This window comes from Poecilia formosa, unplaced genomic scaffold, assembly GCF_000485575.1.
Source record: "Poecilia formosa unplaced genomic scaffold, Poecilia_formosa-5.1.2 Scaffold468, whole genome shotgun sequence".
NCBI classification, from domain to species: Eukaryota; Metazoa; Chordata; class Actinopteri; order Cyprinodontiformes; family Poeciliidae; genus Poecilia; species Poecilia formosa.
The window spans coordinates 98,839-122,243 of record NW_006800407.1 but is presented as its reverse complement, the minus strand read 5'-3'; the positions used below and the strand labels follow the sequence as shown (position 1 = coordinate 122,243).

The window sequence follows — 23,405 nt, the reverse complement described above, 5'->3', positions numbered from 1 at the left end:
CACACACACACACACACACACACACACACACACACACACACACACACACACAAACAAAGGGGAAAGGTTTAAGTTCATTTTATGCACTGGTTAATTAAAAAAAAAGTTGTGATTGTTTTAGTAGTTTGGCTTTTAATTGTCTATCTTATTGATTTTTTTTGTTGAATAGGGCTAAAAATGTGATGATGCTACAAGTTCAGACAGGAATGTGTCCTACAATGATTTTCTAATCAACAGTTAAACAGGTTTTGTACTAAAACCTGTTTTAGTACAAGCTAATGGAGAGGGTTGTAGCTCTTTGCAGAAACCTGCACTGTCATCACAAACAGCTGAAGGACAACACTAAAACCTCATGTCTAAATGACCTAAAGGCTGATGGAACACCTGAGTTCAGCATCCTAATTATGGGATGTATTTTAACAACCGGCATTATGGTCCCACATGAAACTCAGCTCCTAGAGTTTATTGCTTGTCTCTTGTATATTGTATAAGCAGTAAGACATGCTGACAATTTTTAAATAACCACAATTGCCTATTCTCATGTGAACAGTTAGCAAAACTGTACTGTAGTTCGTAAAGTTCATATATATATTTTTTTTTTTTTCTCTGGCAAAAGTGCAGATCTCAGACATAAGTGGTAAGTAAATAAATTCAATAATAATTATTTTACTTCATTACAAAGTTACCTTATCCAGCTGGTGGTGGTCAGAAGGCCCAGTGGCACCAACTGAGTGTAAGCTGTGGCTACAACACAGCTTGCCACCATCAGTGTATGAGAGTGTGTATGACTGAATGTAGGGGTTTGTGCTAATGCTTTGGAGTCCTCTGACTTGATAATGCAGTCCATTTACCATCTTGTCCCAAAACAGGGCATTGTTAGTATTTTATTGTGGTTTCTCCCATTAAAATGTTCCACCAAACCTACATCCAGATAGATTAATGGCTTTTCTCCTCTTAATGTTTTCTTCTTTTAAACTGTGTTTGCTATTTCCATATCCTTTTCACTGGTGGGTCTGACAGATCACCTAAGATTGCGTTCACAGCTTCCTGAAGAGATAAACTTAGCAGCAGGCCATAATAAATTATTTTGCAGGGCTGGAGCCCAAGACTGGCAGCGGGGAAAAAACAAACTTATGCAGCCAGTATGTGGTGACGCAAAAACACTTCCCCTCGGGAAACGGCTAATTATTCTGGAGGGGGTCTATGTCACATCAGGACACGAAGGAATTCCTAAAATAAGAGATGCTTCAGGTATTCATCAACACACACTGCTGAGAGGTCAAGTGTCCTTCCACTTCCTCACTGGACACAGGAAATGTGGCTGAACCAGAATAAGGATTGAGCTAAATTTAAAATGTCGGTACAAACTCTGGCGTGTCTTCGATTTGACAGCTTTCAGTGCATGTCTGTCCAGGGTGAGCAGGGGGTCACTTCCCATGATGAAAATGCTTTGAGTTCAGCAGTGACAGGATTGGGAGTGGAATAAGGGCTATTTATGTGGAAAGGAGGTAGAGGTCACCTTTCAGCCTAATGCAATGTGTCATAAAGTTAAACCTTTATTCTTGTTAACCACAACATAACTAGTAAGTACAATAACTGATGTTACTCACTAAAGCTGCAGTAATGGGTGTCTGATGAACTGATTTTATTCTGGGTGAATTCCACAGTCATTTTCCCTGAATCTCAGAACAGATTTTATTTTTAGCGCTTTAGGTATTAAACACCTCACAGGAAATATTTGGCAGACTGGAAGTCTGTGGACTAAAAATAGCAGCTACAAAAACACTCAATGCTAGTTTGAGTCCCTCTTTAAAATGCTATATGTGAATAGATTTTATCAGAGTTCTTTTAGTAGCTGAACTTAGTCATATCCTGACAGACTTTCTATCCAAACTGTTGTTCCAGCACTGTTTAGTGAATATAATCTGAGTGTTTCTGTACCTGTTGAGGAAGGAATTTCCAAATGCGTTGAGTTTCCTGAAGGGTTTCTTCGGGTCCACCACCAGAGCGTTGCCAGGGACAACTCCTTCAGTTTCCCCATGCATTACCGCAATGAAGCCATCAGTGGTTGGTTCTGGACCAATGCGCATCCCAGGAAAATCCTGCTCCAAGAGATACCTGGGAAACAAACGTGGATCATTAAGTTATTTTAGACTTGAAACACTTGAAACTGACAGAAAACAAAGGATAACTACATCTGTGTTTAAATAACAATGCAATGAACAGATTTGAAGGTTTTAAAAGTCACTGTTTGAAACTGAAAACCCTTCAAAAGTGTTTGAAGTTTAAGACAGATTGCAGTTTTCTGGCCAATCACTGGCTATCAATCTTTTCAAAAAACTTGACCTGCCTATTTCAGTTGTGGACGACATAAATTTTTTTAATAAGTAGCTGACACTAGCGGGTGTTGTAAGGTCACAATACACAGGAACACTTCCTGAGTCAGGATCACCAAAGCTTGGTTGCTCTTTACAGTAGAAATTAAATTTGATCATGCTATGGCAGTTTTATGGCCCCAAGGGCCAAAACTGACAAATTTGTAATACACATGGACCACAACATTCACTAAAATAAAAGTGCAACAATTAGTTTATTGGGATTTTTTTAAAGCTTTACTTGCTCTATAATAAACACATTTTTAATGGAATCTATAAATTCTTAAAAATCCAAAAATATATATATAAAAAAAAACTTGTTGCATCATTAAAAGAAAAACAGGGTCATCAGTTTTCTATTTTGTTGGGTAAATTTTTTTCAGTTTTTTGGCCCATCGTTGATTAATGATCTTTAAAAAAATCTGATCTACCGATTCTGATTTTGGCCAATACCAATATGTTTTGTCTGAAATGTCCCTAAATATAAAAAGAAAGCTGCTGATTTGGCAAAAGTGGGTTGACTATCAACATGCAGACATTACCTGGTCTGTCAGTCAAAGCTCTCTAAAGGCAGAGCAGAAGGGGACAGTGGCTGATTTTCTCAAAATTAAGGAAATAAATCAGTGTACTCCAAATGACATTATAATAAACTTTCACTTTAAAATTCATTGTTGCGTAAAACCTAGACCACCAAGTATGAGCTGCTGCCAGTATTTGCATGTTTTCTCAGTTAAAAAAAATTCTATACAATTAATTTAAGACAACCTAGGTTAGGGAAGCTGTTGGCCATGATGTATGTGACTGTAAGGAAAACAGGATTTTGGAGAAGGTTTCAGTCACCAATAAATTAGTTAAGACAAAATAAAGTGGGTCTTCCAAACAGTTATATCAGGAACTATTAGATTTATACACTTTTAAGCCATATGATGCTTAAATTGACTAATTACAATTACAAACAACAATGTTACCCCTAATAACAGCTTGTAGCAGCTGTAGACTGAAAGATAACTAGAAGTCAGCAGTCTCTCTTCAGTTAGTCACATTACTAAACATCCAAATAAAAGCTGTGTTTGCACACATCAAAAAAAGTTTTGCCTTCCCCTTACCGTTAACCCATTACTCTCTTACACAGTGTTTCTTGTGAAAGGAAAGTGTGACAGGAAGGAACAATGGCTGCTCAGAGTCTGCCCTCTCTCTTCCTGCCATTCATGACAGCCTGAAGATCAAAGAGGATAGCGGAGAGTTCAGATGACTGCCATGAAGAAAATCTAAGTGATCAATGATTCCTAATGCTACTTTTATATTCAAAAGGAAAAAATGGTATTCACTGAACTGTATGCATTCAACAATGGTAGCAACATTGTTTAGGAAGAGGTGGCACAGCAGTATGGAGCCTGGCATTCAAAATCTTCTAACAAAAAGTAGTTAATAACTAAAAGGGAAGGAAAATTATATGTGGTTTCCATTTTTCTGATAAACATCTGAGAAGTCTGGTATGCATTTATGTTTAGCCTCTCTGAGTGAATACTTTGTAGGCCCTCTTAAAGCAGCAGTTACAGCTGAAAGTCTTTAGAAAGTTTAATTTTGCACTTCTTTCCACAACAGATGAAGCTCAGTCAGACTGGATGAGAGCACCTGAACAATAAATTAAGTTTGTCCACAGACTTTCAACTGGATTTAGTTCTTGACTTACTCACTCTGGCTTTGGTTTAGGCAAGTTTAACCGAATTACGCCATCTTTTGCACATTTCCAACAAGTTTATTTAAAATTTATCTTTTTCAAGGTCAAATGCTACATTTTGTCTAAACAGGAAGTGAGAAGGCCTTTTCTTTTTGGGAATAAAAAACTACAAATAATATAAAAGTTATTATTTTAAAATATAGGGCTGCACTAATAAATCAGCCGTGATTTCCTTCATTTTGGGGGATCAGCTGAAACTAATCTTATCCACCAATTTTATCTGCCTCTGCAAACGCCTGAAAATAAGCCACTGCCTCCTTTTGCTGTGCTGTGGCAGAGTGCTGACTGACAAACACACCTGGTCATGTCCGTCACCCCACTGTTGACAACTTAATGAATTTTCAGAAAAAAGAAAAATGGTATCACATATACTGGAATCAACAGCTCAGGCTTTTTAAAAGCCTTAAAACCAAAATTGGTGCATCTCTACTGAAATACCAGCAGTAAGACGACTAATACTGAATTCATACACTTCAATGTCTCCAAATTAACAAGTTTAAAGGAAAAGTTGGCTTCAGACTTCCAGCAGATGCTCTGATTTGCAACAGAAACTTATTTTCCACAGTATTATGATGATGTAATTAGTTGATAAGTTGCTACAATGCGATGTAGAGCAACACGTTGTGTAGTGTGTTCAGAATCAGGAGGAAGAAGAAGGCAAAAAGGAGAAGGAGATGAAGAAGAATATGTTGACTCTGCACTTTTCTGGCAAGATGTTGCAGTGATTCAAAGCATTCCTCAGGACAGGGTGTTGCCTCAGAGTCTTTAGCGCTGCACAGATACTCTTACAAAGACAATGTATTAGTTTCCTCTCATTGAATATACCCTAACACAGACCCCAACTCCAATATGCAGCATTTCAAATTCTGCAGCATTGCACCTCCCTGGGGCCTCGGTTCCCTGTAAGACCACCAATCCTGAGAATACAGAGAGCAAGAGAACAGGAACACACACCAGCTCAGCTGTCCCTCCACTGTTTGCTGCCAAAGCTTTGAATTTTTGTACTCAACATGTGAATGTTACACACACATACACACACCCTGCAGGCATGATATTTGCATGCTGAACTGCAAATGCACACCATGTGCCTGCAGAGTCCGAGTACAAGTTTCCACTAAGCTCCATATTATCTCTTCTCTTTCAACATTGCTTTCCTGGGTTTAATAAACCATCCGTCTTCTTATTAAAAAAAAAATTACAGTTGAATAACTTTTAACTCTAAGAGCTAAAGTTACAGTTTCATTGATTGCACACACATTACAATCAGTAAAATATGCTCCAGCAATCAATCCAGAATTGCTCTAACCTGGGACTGACTGAAGCTGACGTAGTGTTCCCAGCTGCAGAGTCATGCAGCCTCACACACACACACACACGCACCTCACACTGCTAGTCACAGCATGCCTTGCTCTCCCCTTAGCTCACAACTGATTGGAAAATTCTCAAACACACTTCATACAATTATCTAACTAGGTGTCTACTAAATATTGTGGCTTTGCAAGCTTACGCAGTCAGACTGTCAGAGGGTGTGGCAGTCAGCACTTTGCAGCCTCTACCAACTTGAACAAATGTTACTGGAGCTGTGGAAAACGCCCTGGTTCTGTCTGATGTGATGACGGGATATAAAAGAGGAATTATAGAGAGCAACAAGTTAGCTTTAACTTTGTTTCAATGGAGACAAAACAAAGGAGGCATATATATCTCATTATTATTATTATTGTCGAAATGTTTGAAAAAACAAAAAAAAAACATATGCTGTTGTCTGATACTTGGTGTAATGACGACTAAAAAAAGACAGTCATGAGTGAAGACTGATGGAATGACAGCACTCCACATCGAATACACAGAAATAAAACAGTGATTTTAACATGACATCTAGACATGCTTTGTACTGTAATCACAAACTTCAAACTACTAATGTCAGAAAAGCATCCAGCTTCCAAAATCTGCTACAATAAAATAATTTACCAGCAATATTTTGTAGTTTACACCGACCATGAATTCTGAAACTTCAAGGAACACAATGTTGTAAAGTTGCAGTGTTTAATTTTTATTGGAAAAAAAATTTTTTTTTAATATTGTGGCTTTTGCAATAATTTTAACAAATATTTGTTAAAATTATCATTATGATGAAACAGTATAATATGAGACAGATAATCTGTGAAAATAATCTCCCAGTGCTCCCAGTACTAACTGTAGAAATACACCGATTGGTTGTGTCAGTCAGACACAACCAATCAGAGAAAAGAGGAGGGTCTTAGTGCTGTCAATCACTCTTGTGCACACCCACTCACACTGAGTACTACACAGGAGGTTGATTGATAGCGCAAATTTTTTTCACAGAGTACCTGTTTCATACTGTCACGACATGGTGACAGTTTTGTAAAAGTTACATACTGCACGTAGTATGAAGAAATACTACAAATAGGTTGCACAATCCTCAAAGCTTTTTTCAAAATAAAGTAACATAAATGGCATCAGTTTAAACAATAAAACCACATCAACAATTTCAACAGTGTTAAAATCAGGCCGTCTGCAGATAACCTTGATCTTATTAGTCATTTCAGAACACTGTTGACCCAAACCAGTAGAGAACTCACAAATGACAAAATACTGATGTTTCTGAAAGGCCTAGACAGTCTCAGCTTGAAATGGACAGAAAATTTGTGGAAGGCACAAAAGATGATGAAGGGTGATGGCAAAGAGGCCTTCCAAATATAAAGACTTTGGTCATCCAAAAGACGGATGACCAAAAACAAGACATATGAAAAAGCTGCTTATCAAGAACAACAAGGGCTCCTGGCTGCTGTAATGCAAAGAAAGACTTTTCTATTAATTATTGTGAAGAGCATGAATGCAGTAAAGTAACACGCCTTAAAGCATCAAACAGCACACCATTAGAAAATTGGCAATGGAAACCATAATTAATCATTTTTTTAAACTCTTGAACTCCTGACATGAACATCAGTATTGTAAATATAAACATATCATCTAAACAATTGGTAAAGAAAAAAACATGTAAATTCCTCAACCAGACAGTTAAATTTCGTCTGTTTTTTTAAACAATCCTTTAGTGGACCATATGGACTTTTTAATATGGGCTTTGCTTTACGGTTACATTTTAATCACATAGTGAACACGTTTTTTTCATGACGTCAAACCAAACTAATGTTTGTTGAAATAGTGTCAGACAATCAACAAAATTATCCAGTTGGATTTTAGTTCAAAAGTAACAGCAGTTAAGAAGCTCTATGGTCTCAGTGACAATGTCCTGATGAACCCTGTGTGTGTGAGAGTGTGTTTCTGTGTGTAAAGTAGGAGAGATGTGTGTTTCCCAGTGTGTTTTGAAATGTTTCCAGTGAACAGGAAATGGGACAATAAAACACGGAGCCTATGCAGACTGCTTATTATTACAGCTCTCCTTTTACCACCTCATCCTCTCATTTCCTCTGACCTCCAACCCTGAATGACGGTTACATCAACATGACACTTCAAAGGTGAGTAACAGAATACTGAGTAATGCTTGTTTAGCTACTGATTTGACAAGGAAACCATTGCAGATTAATTTATATATATATATATATATATANAATATTGTGGCTTTTGCAATAATTTTAACAAATATTTGTTAAAATTATCATTATGATGAAACAGTATAATATGAGACAGAAAGTCTGTGAAAATAATCTCCCAGTGCTCCCAGTACTAACTGCAGAAATACACCGATTGGTTGTCAGTCAGACACAACCAATCAGAGAAAAGAGGAGGGTCTTAGTGCTGTCAATCACTCTTGTGCTCACCCACTCACACTGAGTACTACACAGGAGGTTGATTGATAGCGCTAATTTTTTTCACAGATTACCTGTCTCATCTCGTGTCTCGTGGAGTTTTTCCCCGGAGGTTGTAAACAAATTCTACAGCAGCTGAGTAACTTTCTCATCCAGGAAGACACACACTTCAAGGTCTTCATCCACCTGTCTCATTAAAACATACTGTGAGGGCAAATAAGACAAATACCTAGAATACTCTCCTTCACTGGAAATTATACTTATGGTCAAAAGTAACTACCCCCCATTTTTTCAAGGGTTTTATTTACTAGGGTATAATAAAAAAACATTATCTGCATCGCTTCTCTCCTTCAGTTAATTACCCACAATCCTCCGCTGCTTCTCTACCACTGTCTCAGGACCAACCTCGTCCTGCTCCAGAAACACAAATGACAAGATAGAAATCTGTGTCGGTTTTTAATATTGGTACAGTTCTACTTATTGGACCGATGAGGAGGGATGTTAAAAAATGACCAACATCAGCAGATCCCGATACATTGTGCATCAGTAGTTGCATTTATGTTCTAAAAATCTATGTTTGGCAAACGTTTTTCTTCATGTAGATTTTCTCATCAGCGACACCTACTGTCTGGAAGACAGAATCAGACAGAGTAAATAACCAGTTTTAGCAGTTTGCAGTGCTGATGCTACACCTTGTCCACTCCGCATCCAGAATGCAAGTTCCTGCAGCATGAATATTTGGTAGATATGATGAACCATAAAGAATAAATGTAACAATGCATATTTCCTTCCGTGGCTCCCCAGCTGTGAAACTTGCAGCCTTCTGATGAAAAGGCCTCGGTGCAAGATAAACCCAGACTGTAAAAAGTTAGAATGGATGTTAATATCACAACAAGTCTTAGTAGTTTTACCTTAGAAATATTGCTCTTGACTGACACCAAAAGTACTACTTTTATTTTTGAATCCATTTTTCTTCTTATTAAATTGGACACCATGTGCCCCCCTCAAATAAAGCCTTATGAAATAAAATGTATCCATACTGTTTTTGCCAATGTTATACATTTTTTATTTGTTCTAAAACCTAAAAATAAAACCAAAATGGTACTTCCTTTACAATAAATGTTTTACAGTAGGGTTTTTTAATTATCTTTTTTTCTATAAAAAAAGGTTATGAAACATTTGCAGCTCTAAACAAGTTTTATCTAGCTATACTATATATCTCTTACCAGTGTAAATGTTTCAGACCCCTGATCTGTAACATCTCACACAAAACATTTTCAGTCATAATCCTATGAATATAAGCCATTTTGAGGCCCCTCAGGCCAATCACAGATCACACACGAGACCAAGATTTCCCAGAACACTCTTCTTGAAGAACTGATTCCTGAGTCTTGTTTGCACTCTGAAATCCTCTGACTGCCTGCACAAAACCACACGTCACTACATCAGTCCTTTGACCCCTGGGAGTCCAACTTGCCCCTAAACAGGTCAGCTGATACAACCCTCTGACTTCCTCACTAGACAAGTCAGGGAAGAACCAGAGGCAGAGTGACCTCATACCAGGCACCTATAGGTCCTTTTAGAAAGAACAGATAGCAAAAATGCAGTGTATTCCCACCCTGAAGAGTTTAAGGTACGAAAGGGAGGAATACATGGGATTGAGTAGATCATAACGAAGCAAAAAATACTGAACTTTTCAGATAGTTTACACTACTGACAAAAGATGTGAAAAGCTTGTTACACTTTTAAACTAAATCCTATAACATCCTGTTGAAGTTCTGCCTTGTGAAACAACTTGCAGACTGATGTAAACAGAGACTTTACATTCATTCATTTGTTCTGCTCTTCCTGAGTGATCAGGGTTTTAGAACTAGTTCAGGTTTCTTTCACCGTCTTTCTTTAGGCTACCAGAATACTGGCAACTGAAGCAGAACTTCTTCTGCCTTTTCTGATCAGATTCCAATAAAATAGATTTCCCAGTCAAACCTTGTCTGAGGACAATCTAGGATTTTTCTTTTTAAATCCTATTTTTGAGCAAAAATTAATTTTCACAACTTTGATGTTCTTACTAAAAATAGTATATGAGGATGTCATTCTTTCTTTGACTTATGTTGTTCAATTTTACAGCATTTTTCATCTAAATAGATTTAAGTAGAAATATTTGATACTTTTGGCACAAAGTTCCATGTATAGTACAATAACAAAGTTAATTTGAGCAGATGAAAGAGTCAGCTCTCCCAGCGGTTCGGCCGCTGACAGAGCGGTCAGTACCTGATGAAGGTGGTCTTCCCGGTGGAGTACTGCCCCACCAGCAGCACCATGGGCTTACTCTGGAAGTCGGCCCCCTCAAGGGCCGGAGAGTGGAAGTCATGGAAGAGGTAGGTCTCCTCCAGCGGCAGCAGCTTTTTGGTGTAGAGAGTTTGGAGTCCCTCCGTGACCGTCTGGTACATCTCTCCTTCCTTGTTGCGGCCACCTTGCTCCTGTTTCACCCAGCTGAACATACTTCTCTCAAATACAAACTATCCAACTTCCCTTTTTTCGAGATTTCCAAACGTTCCGGATGTTTCCGCGTCCCTTCCTGCTCGGTCCACAGCGAGAGAGAAAGCTGGTTGAGCTCCTTGGAGTCTCCTTGACTTCTGGACACAGAGCTGCGTCTGTCTGCAGCTGTTTGTGCTGTGGACTGAGCTGATGATGTGGGTACCTGCGGGCGCCGCCCTTCACCCGGTGACGCTGCTGTTTCCCCTGGGCGGGGAGGAGGGATAGAGGAGAGGACAGGAGATGTTCGCAGCGGTTACCTCAGGGAAAGTTCTTCAATTTTACTAGCCAATATTACACTATAAAAATACTCTAACTAATCTAACTAATTTATTCTTGTAGGGATAGTAACGAAGGTTCAGTCACATGAAGATAATATGAAGGCAGAAACAATTCACCTGTGTTTTTAGGCACCGGTGACCTTCATTTAACAGTAACTGGACAGGAAACAGGGAGGAGACAGAAGAGGAATACATGCAGCAAATAGCTCGAATGGAACGCATGGCAAGTGCGTCAGCACTGGGCAAATAGTGCGCGCGCTACCAACTGACCATCTGAGCTCACAATCTACTTATTTGGGTAAATTCAAAGTCACTGAGAAATATGCTTTTGTAGTTGTATTCTTGTAAAGCTTTTCTGCAAAACTGCAAAACAGTTATTTTACACCTTGCAATCACTACAAACGCACATCCACAAAAAAAAAAAATAATAATAATAATAATAATAAATAAATCCAAAAACAATTTGACTTCCACAAACACGTTGAAAATAAAACTAAACTAAACAAAAGACCTGATTGATATTTAATGGCAACAGTTCTGAAGCCACAACTGTAAATACCCGATATCCTCATGAGCTTGAGCTGGTACTGTTAACAGGAGCTGGTCAGCCAATCCAAGCGGACCAGAAAAAAAAATCTTTAACCAATTTTACGTGTTAATCCGGTGAATAGTACTAAAACATTAACAATTAATTTGTACATAAGATTTTTCACTTGGTGTCCTTGAATTGCCATCTGACTGTGCAGATGAGTTTCAACCAATAATTATACGTTTTCATTTGAATAACAAAATATAAGGGAACAATGTTGTGTCCAACATTTGACACAATATAAAGAACAATGCCTTAACTAATTAATTAATCTGAATAAAATTCTCTTAACGATTTGTTTGAATTTCACGAATTTTCTTAAACATTTACAGTTTTTTAGCTATTAAACGCACTTAAAGTCTTCTCAGGAATATTGATTTAAATCTGGCAAAAATAAAATGCTAATTTTGAAAGCTAGTTTGTTATTTCAATGCAAATTTTATTTTTGTTGACTTTTTAAAGTCAGCAATAAAGAACTCAAATATACTAATATGAGAAACAAATTTCAGAATTGCAATTAATGGAACAACTGTCATAAATTACTGTCATTTGGCTGCTGTGCTCGCTCCTGACGAAAGGGGGAGCAGAATGTTTTCAGTTGGACAGAAATTTCCGGAAACGGAAATGGGTTTCCCTTGTTTTGAAAGAGGGAAATTTAAAAGTGGACATCGTTAAGAGTAAACAGACTAGCGAGAAAAATGCACTTTCAAAAGAAGAGCAAAATATGAATGCAGACTAAAGATATTCATCTGGGGGTAAGGTAGGCGAAAGGAAGAACATTTCTTCATTTTCACTATAACGGAGGGTTTTGGCTCTTCACTATTACAAATAGGCAGGTCGACAAAGGTGGGCGAGAAAACTTCGCTTACATTTTAGAAAATCTTTCTAATGTGCAGGTCTTTACGTTTGATTTGACAAAATATAGCTGAAGATTGTGTTTTAATTTTAGCTAGGGTTTATCTCGGCGTTAAAGCAGTATTTTATGGTGCTACCTCTTTGTTTAGTAGCTACACCTCTTTTTTTCCCCCCACCCAGTGTTGGTTGATTAATCACCAACTGGAAGCAATGACTATATAAAATAATGTATGAATGGGGATAATCTTGGAATTCCTTTATTTTCTGCTGAACTACTGTTAATTTAAAGAACTTGCAGCACAGGTCGGATTTGGTCATGAAAAGCCTAATCAGTGGATCTTTATAACCGTGTCCCAGTTTATTACCTTACAATTTATGTGCAACAAAATAAGAAGTTCTGTTATAAAATTGTGGATTTGCTACACATTAGTCACAATACAATTATAATTATCAATATATCAAATTTGGAACATGTTACAAGATGAAAAGCATAAATAATTTCCATCCCACTGCTCCTCTAATATTTTGGTGCCACAGTTAATTCTTTACTTGACCACTTGGTAATAGGAAGTTGTTCTAGAAACTAAAGCTTTATGGATCTGGAAATGTTTATGATTATTCTGCTGCTTCATTTTACACAAACAATTTCAAAGAAACTTTTATTTATTAAATTTAATTGAGTTGCTCATGTTTTTGCCTGATTTGAGAAACTGCTTGGTGAGTCTATTATTATGTAAAGCAATCAAGATGCAAAGAGTTTTAGGTTTGTTCACAGTCACTCCTGCTCACAAGTAGCCCTGTTATCCATTTTCATTTTGTTTTTATAATATCAGCAACCTACAGCGCCATCTATTGTATGGCAATTGTATAGTGTGGTGATTGTTCACTAAATGTCATCAGTGTCTATCATGTCTCCACAGGTTGGATACCATCATGAGGAAGAAGTCAAGAAGGTTAAAGGAAGCTGACAAGTCCGGCAAACAGGAAGATTGTATGTGATGTGTAATCATGAAAACCACTGTTTCCACTAACACCGAATTAGCTGTGTATAAATCAGTGTTTCCATGTAAAACTGCAGGTGTAGTAACAGAAAATGTATTATTTATTGTGAGAAATGTCTTATTGCAATTAATGATCTCTAAATTTTCCCAAAACTGTCCATATTGTTGGGATTGTTTGTTTTGCTATTTCCTCCACTGTATTTTCACTAAAGATACAAATAAATATCATTGCACTTCTTTATGTGACTGGCGTCCTAAAGAAGCACATGTCAAATGGGAATGTTTTCCCAAGAGCAATATTTGTGTTTGCGGGACCATGTAATTGCTGTGACACACTATCACAGCCATGCAGTTACCAAAAACGTAGTAATAAATCATTCTTATTGTAACATTTAGGTTAGAAATATTGTGATAAAACATCAGGTCCACATTTTCCATGGCGGAAAGGAAGGCTGAGGCAAAGTATGATGGAAGTGTTTGGTCAAAGATGTATGGTTGCAAATTGTGTATCTGTCTACAGTTTTTTTATGTGTATAATGTGTGAGTGTAAACATGGTAATCATTGAGGGGACTACAGCTTATTTGCATAAAAGTGACAGAGCATTAAAACATATTTCTGACCTTTACAGGGGTGACCTGCCACTTAGGAAACACATAACTTTAGTTTTCCAACAGAAAAACTATTTTTTGAATAGTCATACAAAAAATGTTTGAAACATGGATCACCTGTGGTTTGTTTTGTTGTAACTTTCTTCTAAGTTAACGAGAGATTCTAGACTTTGTTCATTGTTCAGTATTAACTAGAAAAGGATCAAAAGTGGAAATGTGTTGTGTGAATTTGTGATTGGAATTTGATTATGTTGATTTTGAATTATAATTTTGTGTGTTTCCAGGCTGTGCTCTGTGCAGATGCAGTGATGATGACCCGGCCTTATTTGGGGAAAAGGTCAAACTCGAAGAGCACAAATTCTCTGTCCATTACTTCTGTTTGGTGGGTTTTCATCAACTTTTTATGTACATGATTCAGTGTTCACAGATTCAGCTGAAACCAGAAGTTTATATATACCGATATGTACACCTGTACTTACTGATTATAGATAAATCAATATTAATATCTGACATTCTTTTTATCAATATTGTGGCTTTCAGCTAATAGAAATTAGATGGTAATTCTAACTGACCTAAAACAAGATAAGTTTGGTTTTATTTCACTTCAGAAATAAGACTTCACACCTCACACCATGTTTTGTGAGGAAAACAATTTGTTTCTTTTTTTTATTCGGTGAATGTAAACTTCTGGTTTCAATTGTCTATGGGATGAAATCCCAGTTGCCCAATCAGAGCAGCAGGATCTGTGGCTTGTCTTACTTCTGCAGATTCATCTGCTGTTTATTTTTTATTCTTCTCTTCAATATATCGGCACCAACATTAGTATTGGACAATATTAGTCAATTTTTAGCATATCATATCGGATAATAGTAACATTAACATCTTGTTGCTGTTTGTTTCTGAACGAGGGGGAGGAGTTTGGTCATGAGGTATTTGTCTGGTCATGTGTGTGAAGAGTTTAAGTGAAGCAGTGGTGAAGTCAGCTGTGGGGTCAGCTTTTTCAAGGTGTCAAAAGTGTAGTGAAATGCATAATTTTTACAATATCTGTAATATCGGTTCATTTTTACCTGTTGTCAAAGAGCTTTCTCTTGTCTTCTGTAGCTGACGTCTAGTGGAGTTTACCAGCGAGGAGAAGAGAACGAGGGTGTGTTTGGTTTCCTGGTGGATGACATCAAACAGGAGATCAGGAGGGCAGCTCGGATGGTGAGTGCTAAGTAGGGTGGACACATATCAGTTGTTTCGTCTGAAAGATTCTAAAAAGTCAGGAGACAGTTGGAAATTTGGCTATTTAACATTTAAAATTGACTTTAACAGAGAAACTCTTTAATTTGTGTGTCGTTCATGTGCTCCAGACATGCTATGGTTGTAAGAAGAAGGGCGCATGTGTTGGCTGCAATGTCAGTAGCTGTAGGAAGGTGGTGCACTTCCCCTGTGGGAGGAAGCTGATGTTCATCACACAGTACAACGAAATATTCCCGTAAGTGGCCACACCAAACACCATTCAGATGTAGAGAGAAACACTCAGCTAGTCATCCAACACTAACATACACTTAACATTGCAATCAAATTGGTCCCCCACTCTGCACATTAAATTTGTTGTTATACTGTAGTAAACAAGTCCAACAAGAATGGTTTAATTAGCTCTATAAAACTAATATTACAGCTGATTTCTCCAGATTCCACGCTTTAAATGACTTCTGGGATTATTCAGCTCCTTCATGACAACTGAGAATTAAGGCCTTAAAATGATCTTCTATTAATTTCAAAAAATGTAAGTTTGCCTCAAATACATTAATCTCAGGTCTTAAATTTACTTGTGCAAGATGTAGTTTAGTATGTACTTCCTCTTTTTATCTCGCTGGACTTTTCTGTCAGACAATAGTTTGAGTCACACACAGACTCTATCTTAAAAAGTCTTATTTTGACTTGCTGAAATCTGAAGACTGTTCTGACCTATTTTAGCAGTTTTCTGGTCTTTGGATACATTTTCGGTGTGGAATGACACATCACCAATAAGCATGACTGGGCAATTTGGCTTAAAAATAAAATCTCCAACTTTTTTTCTATTCATATCCGATTTCTGATTTTAATTGATTTCTCTCCCCTAATTGTCCAGATATTTCAGGTATCCCATAATGCAACTAATGAAGCCCATGATTAACGTATGTTTGTAAGATCACATCTGATTTGCAAGTGTGAGAAGACATTTGCCAATGACCAGGAAGTGGGGAATAGTTTAGCATGAATGTAACTTATTTATAAACTGCTGCAGTAATGTGCATAAAGATTGTACAAACAATATACATATCCATTCTTGCATAGAATATTAGGGTTAAAATGCCTTTAAAGCAAACTCACGTTTAGTCAGATTTGGTCAATTAGGAATGATGAAAAATAATCCAGATTAAATTAGATTTTTCAGGGTTGGGAAGCTCAGGTGTTGAACAGGAAACACATGAAACTTATATGGAACAAACAGCTGAATTCAAAATTGAACCTCTTAAGAAAAATCTTGCTTACAATGTGAAAGGCTGTAACAATATTGACCTGAATGTGTTTTTTCATCTGCAGGTCTTACTGTCAGGATCACAGTCCAACTCAATCTCTCTGCGTTGACTCAGACTTCAGTCTTCCTCAGTCCTGCTCAATATGTTTAGACTCTATTGAGCCTGTCTTGTCCTACTCTGTCCTCAAGTGTCCGTCCTGCCATGGCAGCTGGTTCCACAGAGACTGTGTGCAGGTAACATATGGCCCACAGTTACTTCAGCATTTTAGAGTAAACATACATTTGAAAGGCTTTTAATTGGAAATGTGACCTAATTAATAGGAGTGTAGCAGATGCAGTTTTCTGGCTTTTTAAAAAGCCTGACCTGCTGATTCTGAATAAAGCAGATTTTTTTCTTTAGCTTTTTTTTTTTTCTTCATTTTTTCCTGAAAGGTTTTGTAGCACAATACTCAGGAGAAGACAGTCCTCTGGCCTGCTGGACATCCTGAAGCTTTATTCTTCTCATCAGCTTGAAACTCTTACCTTTGAGTTCAGTTAACTGTTCTTTCTGTTTATGTAAACCCAGCATCAGCATTCCGATGCAAAGTGATGTCGCCTGTTCAGCTTTCTTTAGAGGAAACTATGGCTAACACAAGAAATCTAGGAGTTCAGTACATCTGCTCCTCTTGCTGATTGTCAGTGATTTATTGACTCGGTCACAGCTTCACCTGCTCTTACAATAGTTTTTGTTATAAAGTAAACATCTGAAGTTAAAAAGCTGTTGCATATGAGCATCCTGAAAAAAAGCTGAAAACTCTAAATATCACAGGATATTTAAATAAAGGAAACAGTCAGGTTGGGACTGTGTCTTTAAAATTAGTGGCACTCAGTTAGATTATTTTTCATTTATTTTATTGTATTGTACATGCCGCCTTAATGTTAATCCTCTTCTGTTTTCTACCTTCCTAATCCTACTTAGGACATTTTAGTCCATTACTAAATAAATCCCTGCAGGAACCAAAGTGTTTTCTGACTGATTTTCTGTGTGTAGCATCAGGCCCACAGCGCGGGACTCTTCTTCTTCAGATGTACTCTCTGTAACAACAAGGAGAACTTCCAGCAGGAGATGGTCAGAATGGGGATATACATCCCAGAAAGGTAACAATTAACTAGATTACATCTGCAGTAAACATGAACCTGTTTTATAGCTTAAATATTACAGTATTTTACACTTTTTTTCTGAAAATATGTACATTATTTAATTGACTTTAAAAAAAAATAAAATAATGGCAATTCTAATGCTTTAAATTGCAATAACAATGTCAGTTATGATTAAATCACATGTTTTCTGCTTATTTTTCTTATTATAATTATTGTATTAATTATTATTATGCTTTATCATTTCATAATTTCTTCATTACCCTCTGTGAGTTTAAAGATCTAAGACACTGAAAATGTAGATGAGCTTTGAGCATAGAGGACAGTTTATCTTGTTGTTTGTCAGCTGCATCATGCATGTGTGCATGACACAGAATATAGAAACCTACAAAATATCAAGTCTAAGCAATCCTTTGTAACTGCAATTACTGCATTCACTAATCTATCCAGCCTTTAAACCGCAGGTTATGAAACTGCTCAGAGTAAGAATGTACATAGAATTTCTTCTTCTTTTTTTGTTCTGTGCAGAGATGCATCATGGGAACTGGAGGCAAATGCATACTCTGAGCTTCTGGAGGTCTACAATCACTGTGACTCTGTTATCTGCCTCTGCAACGAGGGACGCACATACTCTAAGAAGGGGTACATCATGTTGTGCTAGATCTGTAAACATAAAAACATTGACACTGACGATGTATATTCTGTAATTATATAAAATTTAAATCACCATGGTCCTGGTATCCTTGTGATATTTGGGACTGAAACAGGAATGCTGTATTTCTGTAGTAGAATTACACCATTCCTGTTCAGAAACAACCAATCAGAGCCAGGAAGAGGGTCTTGGCACTGTCAGTCACTCTTGTGTATGTGTTGCTCACACTCTACACCTTGCTCTTTACTACAGCTGGTTCACAGTATACTCCTCTGTGAATGCTAAGGCTAGTTAGCGTGACCACCTATGACTGGAGATAAACAGTTTTCCTGCGACAATAAGTTGTTTCTCTGTCACTAGCATAACTGCAGCGTGTACAGGAGAGTGATTGACAGCGCTAGGGCCATCCTCCTGCCTCTGATTGGTTGTTTCTGACCAAGCGGTTTATTTCTGCGGATGGCAGTAGGACCACAGGGAAGCGGAGCTCATTTTTTTCACTGATTATCTGTCAGTATTATACTGCCGCAACATGGCGAAAGTTTTAACAAATATGTAAAAAGAAAACCTCACATTGTTTATGAAAGTAAATTTCTGCAGCTTTATTTAGATTAATCCTGTTACCAGTTGAGTTCAATATGCAGCTTGAAATATTACAAAAACATCCCTTCAATATTTTTACTGTGCAAGCTGAGCAATTAGACTTCATTTCAGCTGAGACGACTCAGCAGTGTTAACTGGTGAAGGGGCTGGTCTCAGAAGGAGATCAGAAATGCTGACAGACACTGAAACTGTGCAGCTTCAGTGTCTGGTGTGTTTCCAGGTGGTTCGAGGTGATCCGATGCTGCCTCTGTGGATCCAGAGGAACCCACAGGAAATGTTCAGATCTAAAGCTGAACACCACAGACTGGGCCTGCATCGACTGCATAAATGCAACGGATGGGAAAGGTCAGTTCTCTGTGATTTATGTGTGCCTACATCTGCATGTCGTCTCCTCTGCTCTGGTTAATGATAGAACATTCCTGCTGCAGCAGTTTTAAACCTCATGTTTTTGTCTGCTCCAGCATCTCTGGTTGCATCACCTCAGAGTGGCCAGAAGAGAAGCTTACTGTCCAAGCGCCATCTGACGCCCTTGACCTCCCCGTTAGGCTGTAAAAGGTACACACATGAAACGCTCCAAAGCTCTGCCTCCACCTGCTCGATTCATTATTGTTTTTATTCTTCATTTCTCTCTCTCTCTTTTTTGTTTTTCTTTAGACCGTGTACTCGTGTAAGACCCGACTCACCTGAGGAGCTCCTAAGGTCTTTACTTTCTCACCCTAGTCCTGTCAGCGCCCAGGTGGAGGTCCATAGAGACCAGGCTCTATCAGCTGGCCTGGACCTGGTCAGAAGGACCAATTTTGACCCCACGCACTCACTGTCTGTCAGGTAAACATTCGTTCTTGACTTCAGATGTGTTCTGCTATTTCTTTTCTTCATCTGCCAACTCTCTGTCTCCAGGTTCAAAGATGAGCAGCACCTGACCCTGCCCAGCACTCACCGCACTGGAGACGCAACCAGAAAGTACTTCCTGGATCTACTGATGCAGCAGATCCAGAACTCCGTGGTGTTTGAGGGCCCAAGCGGATCCAAAAACCTGGCACTGGACTCCCAGGGTGAGCAGACGGACTTTATCTGGAATGTGTCATGCAGGATGACTAAAGCTGACAGCCTCCTTGGTGTCTCTGTGTTGGTTTTGTGGACTGTGGAAACAAATGACATCCGTAAATGAAACGTGTGTGTGTGTGTTTTATTTAGCTCTGCGTGAGGATCTGTACTTTGACATAGGCTCCCTGTTGGCTCTCTGTCTGGTCCACGGTGGTCCACCTATTGGTTTTTTCTCCCACGGTCTCTACCAGTGTCTGTTTAACTATCCAGCCAACTGCCCCCTCAGTTTGAACCACATGACCCCTGAAACACACTTCACCCAGCAAGTCCACCGGGTGAGTGCAGGGCCGAGTCCGCCGCCCTGAGGCATCCCTCACAGAGGCCCCTGACGGGGAAGGCTGACCAGCTGGTGTGTGTCCATCTAGATTGCAGCCGCCGAGTCTCTAGATGAGCTGAAGGAAGTGATGAAAGCAAGCTGGGAGTTCCTGGAGCTGGCAGGCTGCAACAGACCAGTCACCAGTCTGGATGAGAGAGAGACTCTGGTGGAAGATCTGGTCAGCTTCACCATGATCACCAGGATGCAGCTGCCTCTGCAGAGGTGAGGAAAATACGGCGAGGTGGAGGTGAAGCTGAACAATCATGAGTAGGCCTGTCACAACAGCAAATATTTTTAGGCAAAGTTGCTTGGTAAATATTGTGATAAACGATAATATTATTGTTTTGAGACCATTTTCAAGTAAAATATTGATAATGGGATAAAAATACAAGTTTGCTCTCTCAAAGAGTAGTAAATTTTAATTTTGTACAAAACATTGAAACCTGAAGATATTTTAAACATCCAAAATAAAACACAGCAACCAACAACAACAAATAAGAGGAAAATTAAAAACTACATAAAACCGAAGCTATAAATAAAATGAATTATGAAGTCTCTGTAAACAAAATTGCCCTTCAAAAATTCGAACCTCCTTTAATAACTTTACAGTTTTGTTTTTTTTTTCCACCTGCAGGTTACGAGAAGGCCTGCACACGCTGGGTGTATTTGATCAGGTGACTTAAGGCTGATTTTCATTACACTAGTACAAACCCTTCAGTTAAACAGCAACAGCATTTAACAAAGATGTCACAATCAGGAGTTAGACTGAGGAAAATCTGAACTTGTTTGATCTGATCCAGGTTCAGCTCTTCCCATCCATCTTCTTCGGTGTTTTCTGTGATGCTAGAGAAGTGATGACTGCCGAGACGCTCGACCGGCTCTTCACCATGAACTTCTCAGAACAGCAGGAGACACGGAACCTAGAGACGCCTATCGTCTCCTTCTGGAGACACTTCTTGCTGGAGTGTGAGGGTAGGATGTTCATCTAACTTTGCTTCCTGAATCATTATCAATACTCTAGATTCAAAACAAGCTTAAATAAAAATATTTCCAGATTAAATCTGAAGCTTACGTAGATTATTTCTAAAAAAACCTTTTAAAACATGGTGTCCATGTCCCCAGTTGGAAGGAGCTCCATCTCCCTTCACGACGTCCTTCATTTTGTCACTGGAGCTGATGAGCTTCCAGCAGTGGGCCTCTGCCCACCTCCCTCCATTTCCTTCCTCCACCATGTCAGGCTGGAGGAGCAGATGGAGAACGCAGTGGAATGGTGGGATGACGGGCTTTTCCCTCAGTGCAAACCAGCGACCAACCACCTCCTCCTGCCTGTTACTTCCACCTACAAGGCCTTTAAAAGCTCCATGGAGCAGGCCATCAGCCATCATATGCACCTGTTCCCTTCAGGGTCTTAGGTGTGGGCGACGGAAAAACAGAGACGATCTGTTTCTCATGCCAACCTCTGTGGAGTGGACTTTTGACTGTTAAATATACTGTATTATTTTCTAAAGTTGGTCTTTTTTTTACCTCAGTGTTCCAGAGACACTCCATATAATCTTTAGCATGTTGGTCATATTTTGGTTCAAAACAAAGAAATTCCTTTCAGATTTGATCACCTTTAACTCAAATTGATGAGGTTTTGAATCTATGAGTAGGAGTGGTTTATGGTCATGTTTCTCCTTCATCTTCTGCCAGTTCAAGGCTGCACAATATCAAGAAAACATGACATTGCCATAATTATTTTCAAATATTGTGATGACGGTATCAGTTGTGATTGACCTTCTCAATATGTCAATATTTGTACCACATAGGGTGGTACAAAAATTTAATATAGCCTGCCAATCACAGTATCCAAGCAACCTTTTGGGGTTGCAAGATTGTTCTCACTAATATTGCTATGAATGCTATTTTTAATATATTATGCATCTTGAGCCAAAACATAGAACTATGTCTCTTAATCCTGTTTGACACTCCCAAAGTAAAGCTGTCAAGTTTCAGGTTAAACTAGTGTTTGCAGACGTAATAGTGCAAACTCATTCAAAGCCTTGTTAATGTGTTATGGGACCAGTTATTAGCTCCAACTGGAAAACCGTTTTCTCTCAACAGACAACCCTCATCTGAAAAACAGCTTTAGTTTTGTTTTTATTTTTGTCAAAATTAGAGTAGCATTTGGCATCCATAACTCTAGTACGACAATCAGGAAACTGTTTTTAAATGATTGTCTTTGGGGGGGAACATGATGCATTTAAAAATAGATGCAGTAAAATAAAAAACATCTATGGATCTATTGAAGAAAAAGTTCTTATTAGCAACAGTTTTTATATAATTATGGTCCCTCAAACTTAAGATTTGTTCAGAATAAGGTATTTTCATGGCATTAATTAACTGATTTAGCTTTTATTACTGGCTTTACTGTTTCAGTTGTACTGCGTGAGCAGCAACACGGACCAAAGCTGAGGACTGGATTTTCCTTTGGTTTTATCACCATCTATTTTTGGATTTTTGCGCTTCCACGTCTGAATCATTTCATATTACAGATTTTAATTCTGTTAGTTTTTGTTTTTTTGCAACACTTTTTTCATGTGCGTCTCTTGTATTTTGTACAGTGCTTACTTTATATATGCTTTGAAATTAGGTGCTAGTTTCCCCATGTTTGTTTTTCTGCTTTTCATAAAATCTAATTCTTGTTCTGCGTTTCATTCTGTGTCTGATTTTTGGAAGGATGTTTGAACTTCGAAAAGTACGAAGAATTGGAACTAAAAATGAAAGAATTCAAATGACATTGTCAGTTTAAAAATATTTATAAGTAATAGAAACAAAATTACAAAATGTAGGTATTCTATGAGAAAATACTTTTTCCCTTAGCCGTAAGGAAAGGTAGTAATGAAACGTTTCCTCTACCAATTCCAATTAAATGCCACATCTTAAGATGAGCCATCTAAAGGTGGATCTTTAAGAAAATATATTGTGTAGAATAGTTTTGTCGCCACCCATTTCAGAAAGTAAAACTTGTATTTAGATTACACATAAAATGGAATATTTCAAGACTTTAATTACTTTGCTGTTGATAATTACGACTCACCAATAAAAACATTCTGTGTCTCAGAATATTTAAATACGACATAAAAATCTATAAAATCATCTATTGTACTTGGCTTTCAACTCCAGTGGGATTTAGCTTTAAATTGTATATTTGTTTTTAAACTAAGAGTTGTTTTGTTTTTTTTATTGTTGTTTTTTAATGTACAACACTTTGTATCAGCTGTGGTTGTTTTAAAGTGCTTAATAAATAAAGTTGGTATGGTATGGTATAAAAAGG

The 23,405-nt window shown here is 38.0% G+C and overlaps 2 protein-coding genes across 4 annotated transcripts in view; one reads left to right on the top strand and one right to left on the bottom strand.

Moving 5' to 3' along the window:
- The window catches only part of ehd4 (EH-domain containing 4), a 25,035-nt gene extending 14,314 nt beyond the window's left edge, over positions 1-10,721 (bottom strand). Inside the window, exons 1-3 of one of the 2 annotated variants that reach the window (XM_007578134.2) lie at positions 7,979-8,229; positions 5,624-5,720; positions 1,942-2,118 (exon numbers count right to left, since the gene is read on the bottom strand). In XM_007578134.2, the coding sequence (XP_007578196.1) occupies positions 1,942-2,090 (149 nt within the window). In that variant the 5' untranslated portion in view covers positions 2,091-2,118; positions 5,624-5,720; positions 7,979-8,229. Of the gene's footprint in view, positions 1-1,941; positions 2,119-5,623; positions 5,721-7,978; positions 8,230-10,175 lie in introns of those variants that run through there. The other variant, XM_007578133.2, reaches the window with a different exon arrangement.
- A 1,201-nt stretch (positions 10,722-11,922) lies between these two features.
- On the top strand, positions 11,923-22,784 carry g2e3 (G2/M-phase specific E3 ubiquitin protein ligase). Of its 2 annotated transcripts, none has more exons than XM_007578131.2 (17): positions 11,923-12,069; positions 13,085-13,155; positions 14,059-14,156; positions 14,876-14,977; positions 15,127-15,251; positions 16,346-16,514; positions 17,311-17,417; positions 17,946-18,059; positions 18,890-19,014; positions 19,131-19,224; positions 19,324-19,494; positions 19,567-19,721; positions 19,864-20,048; positions 20,139-20,311; positions 20,724-20,763; positions 20,890-21,061; positions 21,212-22,784. In XM_007578131.2, exons 1-17 carry the CDS (start codon positions 12,038-12,040, stop codon positions 21,499-21,501), a joined length of 2,223 nt encoding a protein of 740 aa, XP_007578193.1. In that variant the 5' UTR covers positions 11,923-12,037; the 3' UTR covers positions 21,502-22,784. The 2 variants fall into 2 exon arrangements, with proteins under 2 accessions (XP_007578193.1, XP_016519598.1); XM_016664112.1 differs by lacking the exon at positions 11,923-12,069 and adding an exon at positions 12,078-12,155.
- Positions 22,785-23,405: the final 621 nt, after the last annotated feature.